At 39.8% G+C, this 17716-nt stretch overlaps 1 protein-coding gene across 2 annotated transcripts in view; it reads right to left on the reverse strand.

Moving 5' to 3' along the window:
* EXOC4 (exocyst complex component 4) overlaps nucleotides 1-17716 on the reverse strand; it is a 605068-nt gene that overhangs the window by 339794 nt on the left and 247558 nt on the right. For both annotated transcript variants that reach the window (XR_013215715.1, XM_077264444.1), the window contains exon 10: nucleotides 14905-14995. Coding sequence is in view for 1 of the 2 variants with exons in the window: in XM_077264444.1 (XP_077120559.1) it covers nucleotides 14905-14995 (91 nt within the window). In the remaining variant the exon portion in view is untranslated. The remainder of the gene's footprint in view (nucleotides 1-14904; nucleotides 14996-17716) is intronic.

A 17716-nucleotide genomic window follows, 5' to 3' on the forward strand; every position in this document is an offset into this window, starting at 1 on the left:
GATCCAAAAGTATTTAGTCAGCAAAAGGAGTTATAGATTTAGCCCCAGTACACCAGCACAATATATTTGAAGAAAAAAAGCAATTTTAGTGTACATTTATTTTTCAGTTTTAATTCAAGGGATGATAATAAAAAAATATGTGAAAACTTTAGAAATTACGGCCTTTTTTGTTCTAACAGCCAATTGAAAGTGTTGAGATGCCCTGAACGGATGTAAAGAAAAAAGGTAGAACTAAAATGAAAAGCTCAGTGGTAAACACAGCACACTTCAGACAGCAGCTATGATTACAAAGTAATATCTATAGACCTGAACGACAATCAACATGGGATTACTGAACGATAACCTGAAATAGAGATTATGAATCTCTCATTAAGGTTGGCAAAACTAACCAATTGCACTGACAGGTTAAAAATAGCCTCGGAAATTGCATTTCAAGGAGGATTTGCTAAATCCACATTACGTGTGCATAGTGATATACACAAAGATACAAAAGAACAGATTGAGGACTTTTACAGGTGGCTTGTCAGTCATGCACCTGACCCCGGAAGGTGGCCAGCACAGCTGTGACAAAAGCCAGCCCTAGGAACCCCACATACACATTCCCTTTTAGCCGGGATTCAGAACAAGCTGTCACTTTCTATTCTGTTTCTATAGCTCTGGGAAGATAAGCTTTAGGAAGGTTGTTACAGGCTGTCAGAAGCCACGCTAGCCTACTGAGTGATGCTACAAATGACAGTGACATGGCAAGTGTGATCTGACATCTTGCCTCTCCTCTTAGCTCTGCAGGGGGGCTCTGCTTCCAGGCTTGAAAGAAAAATGTGGAACACAAGCAGTGCTTTGGACATGAGAGCAAACCCCAGGAAATGAGCAAACAGGTCTTACAAAGGAGCTGAAAGCCAGATTTGTGCTAAATAATGAAGATCACTGATGAGCTATGATAGACACCATCTCGGCATGAGGTGCAGAAAACATGTCAAAACCACGTGTAAACATTCAACATCCCTATATTTCCAAGTCATAATACTGGGGGAAATTGACTTAAAATGCATGAATATATATTTCCAGAATTTAAATGATCACTGTTTTAACAAACTTTACATAAAGAATAGTACAGGAAAATGTAAGAAACTCTGTAATAATCTTATCAGAGAAATCTGCTTCTTTCTGCACTCATGAGCCGCTCCTCCTGTCATCCCACATACTCAACATCCACTCAGAAAGACGTCTCAAATCAGTCTCAGTGAAAGTAAGATGAACTTTCAGCATAGTGAGGCGACCGGATAGAAAGTTTTTTACATTCTAGGAAAAAGAGGAAGAGCAGCATTAAGCACACACAGAGAAAAGAGCAGATAGTGATGCAGTTTCTAAAAAAATATTTTACTTCAAAGATGGATTCACAGCTACACAGCTTAATACTGCTGTAACATGTCCTCTATGCTGCTGCAAAGAAGTGCAAGAACCCCCCATGTCTGTGAAGTGTGCATAGGAAGAACAATAGCAGCTAGTCTCCATGCCCCAGTTCAGAGAAAACTGAATAATTGAGAGAGAGCCTACAGGAAGTGGTAAACTATAACTGACAAAGAAGGAAGCCAGAAGGAAGGTTCTTAAACCTGCAGGGAGTAACAAACTCAGAACAGCTAATGAAATAAAGACAAAGATCTCCAGGAGCTCAACTAAGCAGGTTAACCCTTGCAGCAACAAAGCAATGAAACCCAGGACTACTAATAGGACAATTAAGCTGTTCTAACTAGCGCAGGTGTATGTCACCGGACGCTGTGAACGTCTGACCCCACTCAGTCGCGATAGCCCTGTGCACGTTATTAGTTTCATTTCTGTAACAGTATAGCAATATATCCCATCCAGACAAAGGTGAAAAGGACAGTTGTTTGATCTTTCACTGGTAGTAAAGAAAGCCCTGTAGACATATTTAGTATGTATATTGGCAGTTTTTCTGACATACAAGCAAACCATATGGCAAAAAGAACACGAGCACAGTGGCTAAAATAACAAAAATAAAGAAGCAAACATTAAAAAATAAAAACAATGGACTGATTATAAAAACAGTTCATGAGTCCACTTACAACTCCATCTTGTGAAGTTCCACACAAGTGGAACTTCAGTATGGGAGGGGTAAAGTAAGTATGATTATTTCATGGGATTTTATTGACAAAAATACTATTTATTTTAAGAGATGATAAATGAAGAGGAGAAAAAAACCAACCAGTGACATACATCCTTAGGTGTGTCGTTACTGAGAAGGGATCACAGATGACCCATCAGTAACATGTAACTAGAAAACCTATAATATTTAATATACCTATAATATTTCTCAGCCAACTAATTTCCTCTTTACTGGGGGTTAATAATGTAATCCTTAGAGGTTAGAGAATAGGATGACTGAATAGAAAATGTTTCATAAATAGATAGAACAAAGTATTCTTTATTGATCTGGTCAATCCCACGATGCCAGTGACCTTTTTATATCAGCATTTAATCACAATGAAAATCTAAGAACGGGACTCCATTACAAACACAATTCTTCTTGCAAAATGGACAGGCAGCTTTGTTTCGGTGTTAAGACATACCGTATATACTCGTGTATAAGCAGAGTTTTTCAGCACATTTTTTACGCTGAAAAAGCCCCTCTCGGCTTATACTCGAGTGAAGGTCCCACAAGTAGAGATAAAGGATGGATCTCCTCTCATCTCTCTCTGGATTTCTGAGATGGATGACGCCAAGCGCAAAGTGGACCTGTTTCTGACGTGTTATTACTAGGAGGAGTTCTACCCAGCAGGGATCTGTGCTAGGGCCGATTTTTTTTTTTTTTAACTTTATTAATGATCTTGTGGATGGGATTGAGAGTAAAGTATCAGTCTTTGCTGACGACCTCAAACTACAGTATGTAGGATATTAAAAACGGACCTTGAAAGTGCAAGATTACAAAGTTATCTGGATAAGATGTCTACATAGGCAGACACTTGGAAAAAGAGGATTAAGGTTGATAAATGTAGAGTAGAGCACCTAGGACGGATGAATCCTAGTGCTGCAAATACATTAAATGGGAGTATCCTCGGGACTATAGAATAGAAGGACTTGGGTATTCTGGTTACAAATAAGCTGAGCAGCAGTACTCAATGTCAAGCAGCAGTCGCAAAAGCAAACAAGTTTGAAGGGTGTATAAAAAAAATTAAATCCTTGGAGTCCATCATATTGTTATCTTTCTATAAATCACTTATAAGGCCACTTGTGGAATATGGGATCCAGTTTTGGGCTCAACGTTTTAAAATATAAGTTCAGAAGTTGGAGTCAGTTCAAAAGAGGGCAATTAGATTATTACAAGGGATGGAAGGCCTCTTATATGATAAGAGGTTGGAAAAGCTGTGCTTCTTTCCAATTTCTTTCTTTCTTGGGCATCTAGGTGTCTTAACCCTTTAAAGACCGCCAATAAGCCTTGTAACGGCGGCAATTAAGAGGCTTTATTCCTCAGCGCCGCTTTTAAACGGCACTGAGAAATAAGGGTATAGAGCCCCCAGCATCTGAAAATCTCAGCAGTCTCAGCTACCAGAGATAGCGGAGACCCTGGAGAACATGATCAGGGCCGATTTATGCAGTCCCCTGTCACGTGCTCGCCGTTACTCACCAAATAATGGCAATCACAAAAAAAGGCAGACTTTCAACTAAATTTCTCTTTCTCTTTCCTCTGATATGTCACCCCGGTAGCTCCGCCATCCCCAGACCCTCCTGCTCTGTTCCCCGACCCTCCACGTTATCTTGCTGGAATAAAATGGCGGACGTATCTGCTGGCCGGTACCCGGAAACAATAGGAGATTTTTCCTATTGGCTCATTTTGATCACTGTGACCCTATCACACTGAACAAAAGAAAAAAAAATTGTAAATCAAAACCCCCTTTATCACCACCTTAGTTAAAAATAATAACATTTTTTCATTCCTTGCAGTTAGGGTTAGGGTACAGTTTAGGGTTGGAGTTAGAGCTGTGGTTAGGGCTGTGTTGGGATTAGTGTTGAGGATAGAGTTAGGAGTATACTGGGGTTAGGGTTGTGTTGGAGTTAGGGTTGTTAGGTTTGCGGTTAGAGCTGTGTTAGGGTTGGAGTTAGAATTCTCAGGTTTTCAAAAGTAAAAAAAAATGATGACTTTAAGACGGCTAGTGTTGAGCGCAAGTGCTCGCTACTCGAGTTTGCATCTGGTGCTCGGATATGCACCGAGTATTGCAGATCCCCACATTTTTTGGGGGTGTCTACCAGCTGCAAGGCAGGGACTCAAGCATGTCACTCGAGCATTGGATGCAAACAGGAATAGCAAGCACTTGCAAATAACACTAATGACAACATATTCAATATGACAACCTAATGTTATCAATTTCTGTGACGTATGTGTGGGTTCAAAATGCTCACTATACCCCTGGATAAAATCCTTGAGGGTTGTGGTTTCCAAAATGGTGTCACTTGTGGGGGGTTTCCTCTGCTTAGGCACATCAGGGGTTCTCCAAACACGACATGGTACCATCAATTTCAGCCAATTTTGCATTCAAAAAGTCAAACGGTGCTCCCTCCCTTCTGAGCCCTGCCATGCACCCAAACAGTGGCTTTCTCCCACATATGGGGCATCATTGTACTCAGGAGAAAATTGCACCACAAATTTTGTGGTTTATTTTCTCCTGATACCATAGTGAAAATAAAAAAGTTTGGATCTAAAGTAAATTTTTTGTGAACAAAGTGAAAAGTAATTTTTTTTCCTTTCACATTGCTTTAGAACTCATGAAGCATCTGAATGGTTAACAAACTTCTTAAATGTGGTTTTGAGTACCTTGGCAGCTGAAGTTTTTTGTTTTTTTTTAATGGTGTCACTTTTGGGTACTTTCTGTCATATTGACCCCCCCAAACTCACTTCCAATGTGAGGTAGTCCCTAAAAAAATGGTTTTGTAAATTTTGCTGTAAAAATGAGAAATATCTGGTCAACTTTTAAACCTTATAACATCCTTACAAAAAAAATTATGTTCCAAAATTGTGCTGATGTAAAGTCGACATGTGGGAAATGTTATTTATTAACTATTTTGGGTGACACATTTCTTGGATTTAAGGGCACAAAAATTAAAAGTTTGAAAATTGCATAATTTTCAAAATTTTCGCCAAATTTCCAGTTTCTTCATAAATAAACGCAAGTTATATCGAAGAAATTTTTACCACTAACATGAATCACAATATGTCATAAAAAACAATCTTGGAATCAGTGGGATCAGTTAAAGTGTTCCAGAGCTATAACCTCATAAAGTGACAGTGGTCAGAATTGTAAAAATTGGCTTGGTCATTAAAGGGAACCTGACACCCCCAAAATCGATGGTGAGGTAAGCTCACCGTCATCAGGGGATTATCTACAGCATTCTGTAAAGCTGTAGATAAGCCCCCGATGTTACCTGACAGAGGAGAAAAAGAGGTTAGATTATACTCACCCAGGGGCGGTCCCGCTGCGGTCCGGTCAAATGGGTGTCTCAGGTCCGCTCCGGCGCCTACCTTCATTCCATGACGTCCTCTTCTGGTCTCCACGCCGCGGCTATGGCGCAGGAGTACTTTGTCTGCACTGTTGAGGGCAGAGCAAAGTACTGCAGTGCGCAGGCGCCGGGCATCTCTGACCTTTCCGGGGCCTGCGGACTGCAGTACTTTGCTCTGCCCTCAACAGGGCAGACAAAGCACGCCTGCGCCGGAGCCGCGGCGTGAAGACCAGAAGAGGAAGTCATGGAATGAAGATGGGAGGTGCCGGAGCGGACCTGAGACGCCCATTGGAGCGGGAACGCCCCTGGGTGAGTATAATCTAGCATCTTTTTCTCCTCTTTCAGGTAACATCGGGGGCTTATCCACAGCATTACAGAATGCTGTAGATAATCCCCTGATGACGGTGATCTTACCTCACCATCGATTTTGGGGGTGACAGGTTCCCTTTAAGGTCAAAATTAACTAGGTCACTAAGGGGTAAAAAAAAAAAAGAATTGAACAAGATATTGAGATCAAAGTGCAATGGTAGTCACTTGTTGAAGAAGCGGGGCACCAACATTTAAATTGGTAATTAAATTGCTAGAGTGTTTGCATTTACACAGACCAACTTGCGGATCATATGATCAAAATTGTTAGCATACTTGAAGATCTTTAACTGCGATTTTACCCATGTAAAGTGAATATCTATCGCAATTTACAGATTGAGACACTTATAAAGTACACATTATCAAAGAATGAAAAGTCTTGTTTATTTTATCCTTGCTTGATATAACTCCATGTTGACAGCAGGAGAGGATGCCGTCTCCAGAGATCCTATTAGATTTAGGAGGCATATTCTGCTGAACCATGCCATTTCTGACCCATTATCAGTCAAATGACTGCTATGCTGAATTTCCATTGACTTGTCTAATCAGCTGGATCAATGCGGTCAGGTCGTGAGCGAGAATTATATTTCCTTTTCTATCTACTGGCTAACACGGTACAAAGATATATATCTTTCCTGTATTTCCTTTTCTACATCACTTGGAATTTCCTTCACCGTTCTCAATGGGGCTTGTGTGGGATGTCTGCTGAAAAATAATTTAAGACTAAGTATGTTCACACATAGATTATTGAATGTGTTTGATGTTTTCTCATTCATTTTGCTTACTGTGAAATGCTGTGTTTCTTTCAGTACAGAAAATTTGCATTAAAAAATGCAACATTTGAACATGTACTAAGGGCAGGATTTGTGAATACTGTGCAATAGACAGTCCTAAAATGTATGACATTTACCACAGTGGCTCATGCTGGATGACAAATTTGGTTTATCTTATCGATTTAAGCCAAAAAAGTTGAAGCACTTTGGTAATTGGGCGGATTTTAGAAACATCTTAGCAGCAACCGCTTTTCTAGATACTTTCCAAAAATGTCTAGTGAGGACAGAAAGTGTCTAATACCCTTAAAGGGTTATTTCCAACCCAAATAGTGTTTGGAAAACCAAGAGCTACTGATAATTTAAATTTTCAGCCATTCTTTTTGTTTACAGCTTGTTGCCTAAGAGACCGACCACCGCTGCTGTGTAGCTTATAAGCACTGTGCTGAAGCTGGTCGGGATTAGGAGGCAACAGCACGCTCCAGCAATCCGGGTCAGTTTCAAAACAGTGCTTATCACTCACTCCTGGTTTTGGCTTACAAATACTGCGGTAAAATACTGACCAAATACTGAATGCGTGCATGAAGCCTTAGAGTGAATGCACCTAATTATAAATGATCAGAATCCATGTGTGCTCAGGGATAAATATATTGACCTGAAACTCTGCTCAGGAACAGGTTATAATATGATTCCCAGCCAAACACGATCTATAGGTCATGGAATCAAGGGTAAATATATGAATGGCAACATCTCAACAAGCCTCACCTTGCATTTTCGCAGGATACAGCTTCATAAACGGGCGCCCCAAGGGTATAATTAATATTAAGACACTTTTGTATAATACAGGATAAACTCACATTTTTAATTATAGGGTTTTTTTTAATCTTACATGTGAATTGAAGGCTAATAAGTATTACAATTTTCCACGGGACACCCAAAAATGTTCCAGATTTAACACTAGCATTAGCATCACTTCAATGTATTATCTTAAAAATTCCTCTAGTACCAGGGTGGGTGTGTTGGGACAGCTGGCTCCCTGGGGCGCTACTACGGTACATATGGGAGGATTTTAACATTGTCAGATTTTAGACATAAAAGGACAAAGTTGATTTACAAACCTGATCTTTCCTTATCAAGTGTTGCACCTTTATTTGACAGCCTGTCTAGCACTAATGTATTGCATATTAGTTCCCTTCTTTTTTTTTTTTTTTTTTTTTGAAAGATGAGAGTTTTTAGATGTTGTCATCAAGAATGAACAGACTTATCGTAACATTTTTAGAAGCTGTCAGCCTTTGTAAAACAGAAATTGCCCAGGAATGTCAGTTTGGATGAGACACTAATGTAGAAACTTGTTAAAAACACTTTATGTTACAATTTTCTCAGATGGCCTAAATGATCATCAACAATTATAAATGAAAAGTCGTAGAGGAAAAACGAAATATGCACATTCTATTGTACAGTGTCAACAGCAAAAATAAGACGACAACGGGAAGACCAACAAAACCGATATGCACAGCTGGTACATATGTAACAAACATCAAAGGAACAGTCAGTGCACTAGATGGAACATGTTTTGGGCTATGGTGCGCTTCACTATTTGGTTAAGTCGAACATTATATCAAGTTAATGGGTGTATTAATTAGGCTATCAGTGTAGAGGAGACAGTTTTTTTTAGTGTGACATGAACTTTCATTTCGCGCTTGCTATAACTAAAGGCCCCCATACCTAGTAGATTAAAGTTGACTGAATCTACAAATAATTATTTGTTCGGTTGATGGGTCAAATGGGTATGAGGGGCGCTGGCCAACTGATGGTTGGGAGAGAAGTCTATCATCCATGGCCAATTTCAAACTGCCGATTGCACTGTTGTGTTGTTCCTGAGATAAGCCACCGGTCAACATGTCAACCAGCAGCCTTCTCATAGAGATCACAGAAGTGCCCAGCAGAGTGAGTACTCCGGTGTAAGGGAGAGTAGGCCGAGATAGATGTAGGATGAATATGCTTGGCCGAAGCTTTGTTCGGCCTACATCCATCTAATGTGTATGGCCAGCCTAAGATTTTAAAATTTAGGTTTACTAAATGTAGGTTTACTAAATTTAGGTTTACTTTTAATGAGCAAGAACTTACATTTTAGGTAATTGTATGCAGAGGAACATTTCTTAATGGGGAAATCAAGTTTATAAAAATTCAGACCTCCAAAACTAAAGGGGTCATCCATAAGCTGTGATAAAAAGAATTTTATCATTACTTGGTTATCACAATGCTTTCCTGTGGAAAGAAGGGTCATGCAACAATTGCAAAAACTTGGACAAGATCAGAAAATATTAAATTGTTGCAAGTGAGAAAGCGCTTAGGTGACTCCATTTAGGTTAGTCATTTTAGTTCAATGCGTACCCTCACTTGCAAATAATCCTGGTTCGTATTGTACACCACCCTAAAAACGGCTAGTAAGGGTCAAATGACCACCAAGTTTCTATGTACAAGCAAGTGTATAAAAGTTTAGCAGCCATTAACACACATTTAGCTGTAGGCTTTGTGTGCATGGAATAGTAATTTATGGATTCATTCCTAATCTCCAATTTTACATAGATTCTGTGGGGGAAAAAAAAGAGAACCTGTCATCATAGTTATGCATACTAAACTAAAAGTTATACTGATTTAATTTTATACTGAAGTAATCCGCAGTCTGGCTATTTTAAAATCATAAGTAGAAGTCCTGCCACGATGCATGGAGACCAAAACATTTACTTATGATTTTAGTATGCATAACCAGAATGACAGGTTCTCTTTAAAGGGAATATGTCAGCAGGTTTTTAATATGTAACATAAAGAGAGCAGGAAATAGGGGCTAAAACACAAAAATTCAATTATCACAAGTCAAAGTGCATATTGCTACTTACTAACTGTGATTAAATTGCTGGGTCTAGTCTGGCAATGCCCCTTCCTGTGATAAGCAGCTCACTGTTTATGGACAATGTATATACAGAGCCGGGCGGGGTTAGCTTCCTCAGCTCTGCTTCATTCTAAACCTAAAAGCTCTGATTGTTTCACAACTGCTGGACCCAGTAATCTAAGTGATCCATCATTGGATTCAGTATCTCTTTCTCTACATTATGCTGCTCTCAGATAGGGTAGCAAAAAACTTATGAGATTCCCTTTCTATAATGTATTTATTTATTTTTTTAATATGAAAGCCTACAAAGGGATTGGTGCGACTGTATGGCATCAGTCATAGGGGTCTGTATAACAAATATGTAATGATCTTATCATGACTTTTTATTAAGTGGAAGATATTTTAGCCTTCAAATGGCAGATGACTAAATGACCAAGAGTGGATACTGTTTAATGGATACGCCATGAAAAGCTTATGATATAGCCAATTAATATATACTATTATAATTATGAGATATAGATGCTATGCTTCTGTAAAAACCCCAGGCTCCTCATATTCTATTATAGAACATTCTGGCATTGGTCATTAAAAAAGTACTATCCACTTCCATGGCACTAAGAAGTTACAGCAATTCATACTCGTATAACAATGTAATCACATTAGATCACCAGAGATGAACTTATTCTTTCAGGCTACATTTCCCTGCTGTTAATTATTAATTGATACTAATAAGATGTGGCTGATATTTGCACAGGCATATTCTCATTGCTAAATTGTGTGTGCTCAGAGCCTGTAGCCTACTGCCAGCCTTACCCAATGCCAGCACATAACACTCCCCTGGCGCAGCCCTACAGACATCTGTAACGGAGCGCTCTGTAAAACATATGTTTGATCATGACGTGCCTCCAGAGCCGAGTGCTTCGGGGTCATCAACAGTAAGAAAGCACTACAGAACTAGAAAACATTACTGCAAGGAAAAACATCAGCAATGTAGGTGGGTAATGAAACTGCAATAGCATAATATCCAGGTGACATTATCCTCCAATGACTGGGATGTTTCAGTGTGTGGTCCATCAGTATGGACAGAATCAGGTGTTAGCGGACACCAAAACACACGAAAATGGGCACTAACCCCACATCCTAAATGTGCCTACACAAAGCTAGTATTGTATGGATAGATGCCTACCTCCCTGTTCATATATAGTGTAAATGCTGCGTTTTTACTTTTTATCAGCATGTTTTCTGCAAGTTTCCAAAGCAAAATATTCCTGTATTTTTTTTCTTCAGTTTCCCCATTGTTTGAAGTAGATTTTTAAGCAGCGGTTTAAAATAAATGTTTGGTTCGTGTGTCACTTTTTAAAAAATAAGTAAATAGAAAAGCTTCTCCTATTCATTGCAATGTTAAAGAGAATATGTCACATGAAAAAAACGCTATTAACCTGCAGAGATGGGATTAATAGCAATATTATCCTGCCCAGCGCCTGCACAGGGATCCCCGCTGCCAGGAGGATATTCACTGCTTCCCCCCAAAACAGGGTTCAGCTTTCAGTCACATAAGCAGTGCTGGTGCAGATTCAGTAACCGCACCCCCAGCCCCGACTGACAGCAGGATCAGCATTGGAGCTGGCTGTCAGTCACTGCCAAGGGAACAGTTACAGTATTCACTCACTATACACAGAGCAGTGACTGAACACTGAACCCTGCCGGTGGGGATGAAGTTCATCTTCTTCTGGCAGCGGGACTCCCTGTGCATGCGCCAGGCAGGTTCAGAACGCTATTGACCTGCAGATTAACCTCATGCCTGCAGGTTAATAGCGATTTTTCATGTGACAGGTTCCCTATAATCACAGAAAACACAGACTGTGCACTGATGTCCAAAATACAAACCTTTACAAGCTAATTTCAATCTGTGATTTGGACCAAATGTAGACAGGTTTCCATGATTTTTTTTGCAGACACACAGTCCACAAAAAACATGGATATGTGAACAGTTCCATAGATAACAATGGGTAGAAAATCATGGATGAAACATGTGAGTGAGAAATGAATGTCTGAATTAGGATGAGGAGTAAGTGAGCCTGGACAAATAAAATCATAACACTTTCAATGATGCAGATGTTGTGTGAAAGAACGTATCAAAATCTTTTATTTTCAGTAGAAGCCATATAAAAATAATATAGGAATAAAGGGCATCTGTCAGCAGGTTTTTTCAATTTAAGAGAGCAGCATAATGAAGGGGCTGAAAGCCTGGTCCCAGGGATATGTCACTAATTAGGCTGTGTGCTGTAGTTTCAATATAATCAGTGTTTTAACTGCAGGAGATTATCACTAGAGGACAAGGTGTCCTGTGCAGGCCAGTCAGGCTAATCTGTGTAACCCCGCCCCCACCACTGATTGGCAACTTGCTGACAATGCAACGTGTACATAGGAAGCTGCCAATCAGTGGTGTGGGTGGGGTTAACAACAGCTCGCCATTCTGAGCATTGCTACATCTATGGTAGAGAAAACAGGGATTCTATCAAAACTACACCAAGCAGTCCAGTAAGTGACACATTGCTAGAATCAAGATCTCCACCCCTAAATCATACTGCTCTCGGATTACATAGCAAACATCCTTAGCAAATTCCCTTTAATACACATTATTTGTAGTACCACCTATGAACTTTGTGTAGTAGGTTGTATAGTAATCAGAAATGTGCAGCAGGTTGTGTAGTAATGTGTAATAGAACATTTCCCAACACTTGTCTGATATATGAGAATACAAGGAATCCTTATAATGTGAAACCATTTTACAAGCATACAGTATGGTGCTTTTGTATGTGCCCTGAATACATGAAGCTATATATCCCATGCGGGATGGAGGCTGTATAGACATGTGCAGACCTTATTCAGATATCAGTGAGTTTTCTTGTATGTAAAAAAGTACTGATTTTCATCAATGATTAGACAATGATTCAGGTGTTACCATCACTGTTTCATCAGTGATTGTCTCATATGCCAAAAGAAAGAAAAATTCCAAAGCTTCTACAACCTATTATAATGTGAAAACACCACTCCATCGCTTTACTATTATTTCTGAGCTGGAGTGGTGCCATTCATCTAAGTTCCCTGACCCTAGTATTACACTTACCATTTCCTATCTTCCAAGTAAGCATCATGCCTAGTGCAGGGAACATACATTAGTTGCACCTCTCCAGCAGTATAATAATTGTAAAAAAATAAAATAAAAAAAAAAACACTAGAGAGGTGATTTAAAAAGAGTCATCAGAGGTGTTTAATAAAAAAGACTGGACCTGATTCGCTGAATTTTTCATTGTTTTTTTTTTTTACATAATGTAGTTTGAGTTTATATAAAGGCTATCAGACAGTTTCCCTTAGCCCACGTACAAGGAAGACCAAAGGCAAACGCCACACTAAGCATATTAAATCTTACAGGAGTGCATCAAAATCCTAATCTACAGCCTACAGTAACAGTAATTCGTGATGAGCGAACGTGCTCAGATAAGGTGTTACCCGCGCATGCTCGTGTGCTAACCGAGTGACTTCGACATGTACGAATTATATGTTTGAGTCCCCGCGGCTGCATGTCTCGTGGGTGTTTGACAGCCGCAACACATGCAGGGATTTTCTGTTAGGCAATCCCTGCGTGTGTTGTGACTGTTGAACAGGGGCGAGACATGCAGCCGAACATATTTTCTGAGCTCACGGAAGTCAGTCAGTCAGTCAGCACACGAGCATGCGCGGGTAACACCTTACCTGAGCACATTCGCTCATCACGAAGAGCAATATAACACTAATTGAATATGACATCAGGAGCCATGTCATGTTTATCAACGTGCCAATACATATATATGATCCATTTGTTTTATTAGAATGCTGGAAAAAAATGACTAAAACTTTGTTTCCATTTTTAAAAACCTTCCTGTTATACAAGACACAGAAACTGTACTAATTCCACTTGTGTAGCAGCTCTGGACACTTGAACCTCTCTGAGGGGTTACTTCATTAAATAACTCCCCCCTAGAACCTACACTTTTAACAGATTGCTTCTGTTTTGTGTAATACGGCTAAACTGAACATTTTAGAAGTGAATCAAAGTTTACCCGGAAAAAAAATCATCAAGAACTTTGGTGAAACTTTGAAATGACTGACCTACTGTCAGCCGCGCTCTACTACTCACCACGAGTTGTTGGATGCCACATTGTTCAACATCAGAAGAAATTAAATTTAATTTCACCTCTCCAGATCGACCTCTGACCGGGCTCCAACTCCATCAGATCAAAATAGAAGCTTAATCATTTCTCTATCTCTTTTGGTCTCTCTATCCCTCTCTGTGTTGACCCCATAAGCACCAGCAGCATGCTTCAGCTAAATTGTCCACTGAAAATGTGTTGTTCAGATCAATGGAAGAAATTCACAGCACAGAACATGCTGTCATAAATGGGTCACCAGCATGGCAGATGCAAATGTACAGCTGATATATCAAATTAACACTTCATTATTACTAATGAAAAAGTCATATTATTCCCAATAACCAGCAGACTGAAATCCATATCTTCTTACAGTGGACCGCTCATCGGATTTCAAAATACAAACTGCGTATGTGAATAGATCTCTTAGAATTGATGAGGCTGATGCGCTTACCGTGAAAATCCACTATGACTATATAATCCTGAACTTAATTTGACCATTTTAATATTTATTAGAACAGGTGGAGCTGTACAATATTAAAAATGCATTATACAGCTATCCTGGTATTATATAACAGCCTCATCAGGTCTATCAGATCTATTGTAAGGGAATCTATCTGTAGGCTCAACACTCTTAAGATGTCTATAATCAAATTATACTCTGATATTAGAGACCCGATGTCTTATTCTAAAGAAATTCATGTTTTTCTTATATATAAATGAACTATTAACATCTAATGGCTGGACTTTGATCTCCCTGACAAAATTATTTTATAGTAAAGAGGTTGTTATCAGTGTGAGACACGTAATGACTGACAGTTATAATCCTACTCAGCAGAACTGATCTTTGTCTAATTACAAACACATCTACAGCTGCAGTAATCCTATTATAGTGCTCACAACTCCACAGCAGAGCTGTGCTGGATATCAAATAACAACACTTCTGCAGCTTTCACCTCACAGGCCCACCAAGTGAAGAAATGTCATGTACCATGATGCCAAGTGTAGTAACTTGCCAGGTCAGGCCAACATGGGCTACCAACTTCTTACAGTATCACTAGCATGCAAATTGACCTCCTTTCACTTTTTCTAATGAACTGTAATGGATGTAAAGTCTTTTTTTTTCCTTTCCTGAGCAACAAAATTCACAACAAAACAAAGAATCACAGTGACTTACTTGAGCAAAGGGTGAAATATGATGGTAATGTTTCTGGCTCCTGGTTTGCAGACAAATCTTGATCCTCCACCAATTAAATTGTCATGGCCACCTAAGTAATAAACAATAATCACAAGAAAAATTACAATTAGGCCGAATACTATGCTTTATTCCAGAATAATATCTAAGCCTACTGTTTACATATAAAGGCATTTATGGTCCATCTTTCTTAAAAGGGAAAACTCCTTTAAGTAATAGTGGAATGTAAATATAACTGATCATCTTTCTGAATATTTACAATTTTGGAGTGCCTCCTATTATCCCACAACTGCAAATGCCAGAAAAGAGAAGAAATATGCCACTGGAATTCAACACGCCGCATCCTTTGTTCTCAGGGCAGATATGCCACCAATAGAGTTGTCTGATAGAGTTGAGCAAAAACATTCGCAGGACCCTGGTCCAGTGGCCAGGTCAGTAGTTTGGGGATCCTGGATGAGAGCCCTACAACCCTCCTCCTGCCAAGCATCCCCTTCTTCTGAGTAGTTGTTCTGGTATGTTGGGAGGAGATTCACAGGTAGCATGATGTTCACAGTGCTTTGGATCAGCAGCCACAGACTACCAATGAGACTGCTGGATCAGAGTGCTGCAAATCATTTTGCTGAATTCTAATGTCTGGTAACAGATTAAGTTGGCCATGCACAGTGGATAATATTTGGTTGATGGTGAATCAATTAAGAAACATTCATCTGTTCAACGATCATTTTGCTCAAGCAGACATGCATATTTTAGTTGATATTGGCCATTACAGGTGTTCAAAGAAGCCACACGTTATATTACACCGAGCGAGCATAACCATTGTAAAAGGAATAAGGATTATCAGAAAAAAATATTTTGTCATTAATCGAACGCACCTATGTTTTAGAGTCTTACAGTTGCCACCAAATGTATTCACCCCCACCCCTCCCACCCCCCTGCCGCTATGGCATTTTCTGTGTTTTACTACCTCACAACCTGGAATTTTAGGTTTTTCTTTTTTAAGTTTTCCATCAGTTCATGTAAATAACATGCCTACAACTGTGAACATTTTTTTTTTTTTTTATTGTGAAGCAAACAACAAATAGGACAAGATAACTGAAAACATCAATGTGCCTAACTATTCCCCTTCCTAAAGTCAGTACTTTGTAGAGCCTCATTTTGCAGCAATTACAGCTGCAAGTCACTTTGGATAAGTCTCTATGAGCTTTCCAGATCTTTCCACTGGGATTTTTGTCCAGTCCTCAAGGAAAAACTTCTACAGCTCCTTCAAGTCAGATGATTTCCTCTGGTGAACAGCAATCTTCAAGTCTGACCACAGATTCTCATTTGGACTAAGGCCTGGGCTTTGACTAGGCCACTCCAAAAACATTTACAGGTTTCCCCTTAAACCACTCAAGTGTTGCTTTAGAAGTATGCTTTGAGTCATTGTCTTGTTGGAAGATGAACCTCTGTCCAAGTCTCAAATCACTGACAAACAGGTTTTGCTCAACAATATTCCTGTATTTCAAACCATCCATCTTCCCCTTGACTTGGAACAATTTTCCAGTCCCAACTGCAGAAAAACAGCATGATGCTGCTACCAGGTTTCACTGTGGGGATGGTGATTTTGGGGTGATGAGCTGTGTTGATTTGGAACCAGAAATAGCATTTACATCACCTTCCTCCATACATTTAGGGACTCTCCCTCATATGTTTTGGAAAACTCAAAACGAATCTTATAATTCTTGTGTTTGAGTTTGATACAGGAAAGAAATATATCTTGGTACCACTGAGGACTCTCAATTCTAAATATTTTTGTGTTTGAGTTTGGCTTTTTTCCACCCACTCTTCCATAAAGGCCACCTCTATTTAGTGTACGGCTTATTGTGGTCGTATGGACAGATATTCCAGATTCTGCTTGGGAACTCACCAGCCCCTTCAGGGTTACCTTTGGTCTCTGTGCTGCCTTCTCTGATAAACACCCTCCTTGCCCAGGTTGAAAGTTTTTGTTGGCGGCCCTCTCTTGGCAGGTTTGTTCTGGTACTATGTTCTTTCCATTTGATGGTGTTTTTGTTTTGTTTTTTTATTATAACCCAACCCTGACTTGTACTTCTCAACAACTTTGTCCCTGACTTACTTGAAGATCTTCTTGGACTTCATGGTGTTGTTTGGTTAGTGGTGCCTCTTGCTTAATGGTGTTGCAGCCTCTGTGGTGTGTATCCACTGACAGACCATGTGACACTCAGATTGCACACAGGTGCACTTCCTTTCACTATGCATGTGACTTAGGTAATTGCTTGGAAAATGAATTTTTAGTAACTTCATTGCAAAAGTGGTGAATACATATGCACATGCTAATTTTTAGTTGTTTGATCATATAAATTTAATATATGCCTATATCTTTCTCACTTCACTTCACCAACTTAAGACTATTTCGTGCTGATGAATCCAGAGGTGTATCTAGCGTTTCTGGCACCCGGGGCAAGAATTCATTTTGGCGCCCCCCCCAAGGACATATGCCCCCCTGTCAGCCCCATCATTGTCCTCTCCTCCTCCACCATCCCTATCATTGCTCTCTCCCCGTCAGCCCCATCAACGCCCTCTCCTCCCCCACACACACACACCATTCACTTCTCTGCACATTCCCCTGCAGCGCGATACGCACACACACACCCAATACTGAGCCACACACACACATACACACACACTCACATACACACACACACACACACACTCACACACACACATATTCACACACACACACACACACACACACACACACCTCTCCTCGCGCTCTGCCGCAGCAGCTCCATCGTCT

The sequence above is a fragment of the Ranitomeya variabilis genome, chromosome 5 (genome assembly GCF_051348905.1).
Source record: "Ranitomeya variabilis isolate aRanVar5 chromosome 5, aRanVar5.hap1, whole genome shotgun sequence".
Lineage (NCBI taxonomy): Eukaryota > Metazoa > Chordata > Amphibia > Anura > Dendrobatidae > Ranitomeya > Ranitomeya variabilis.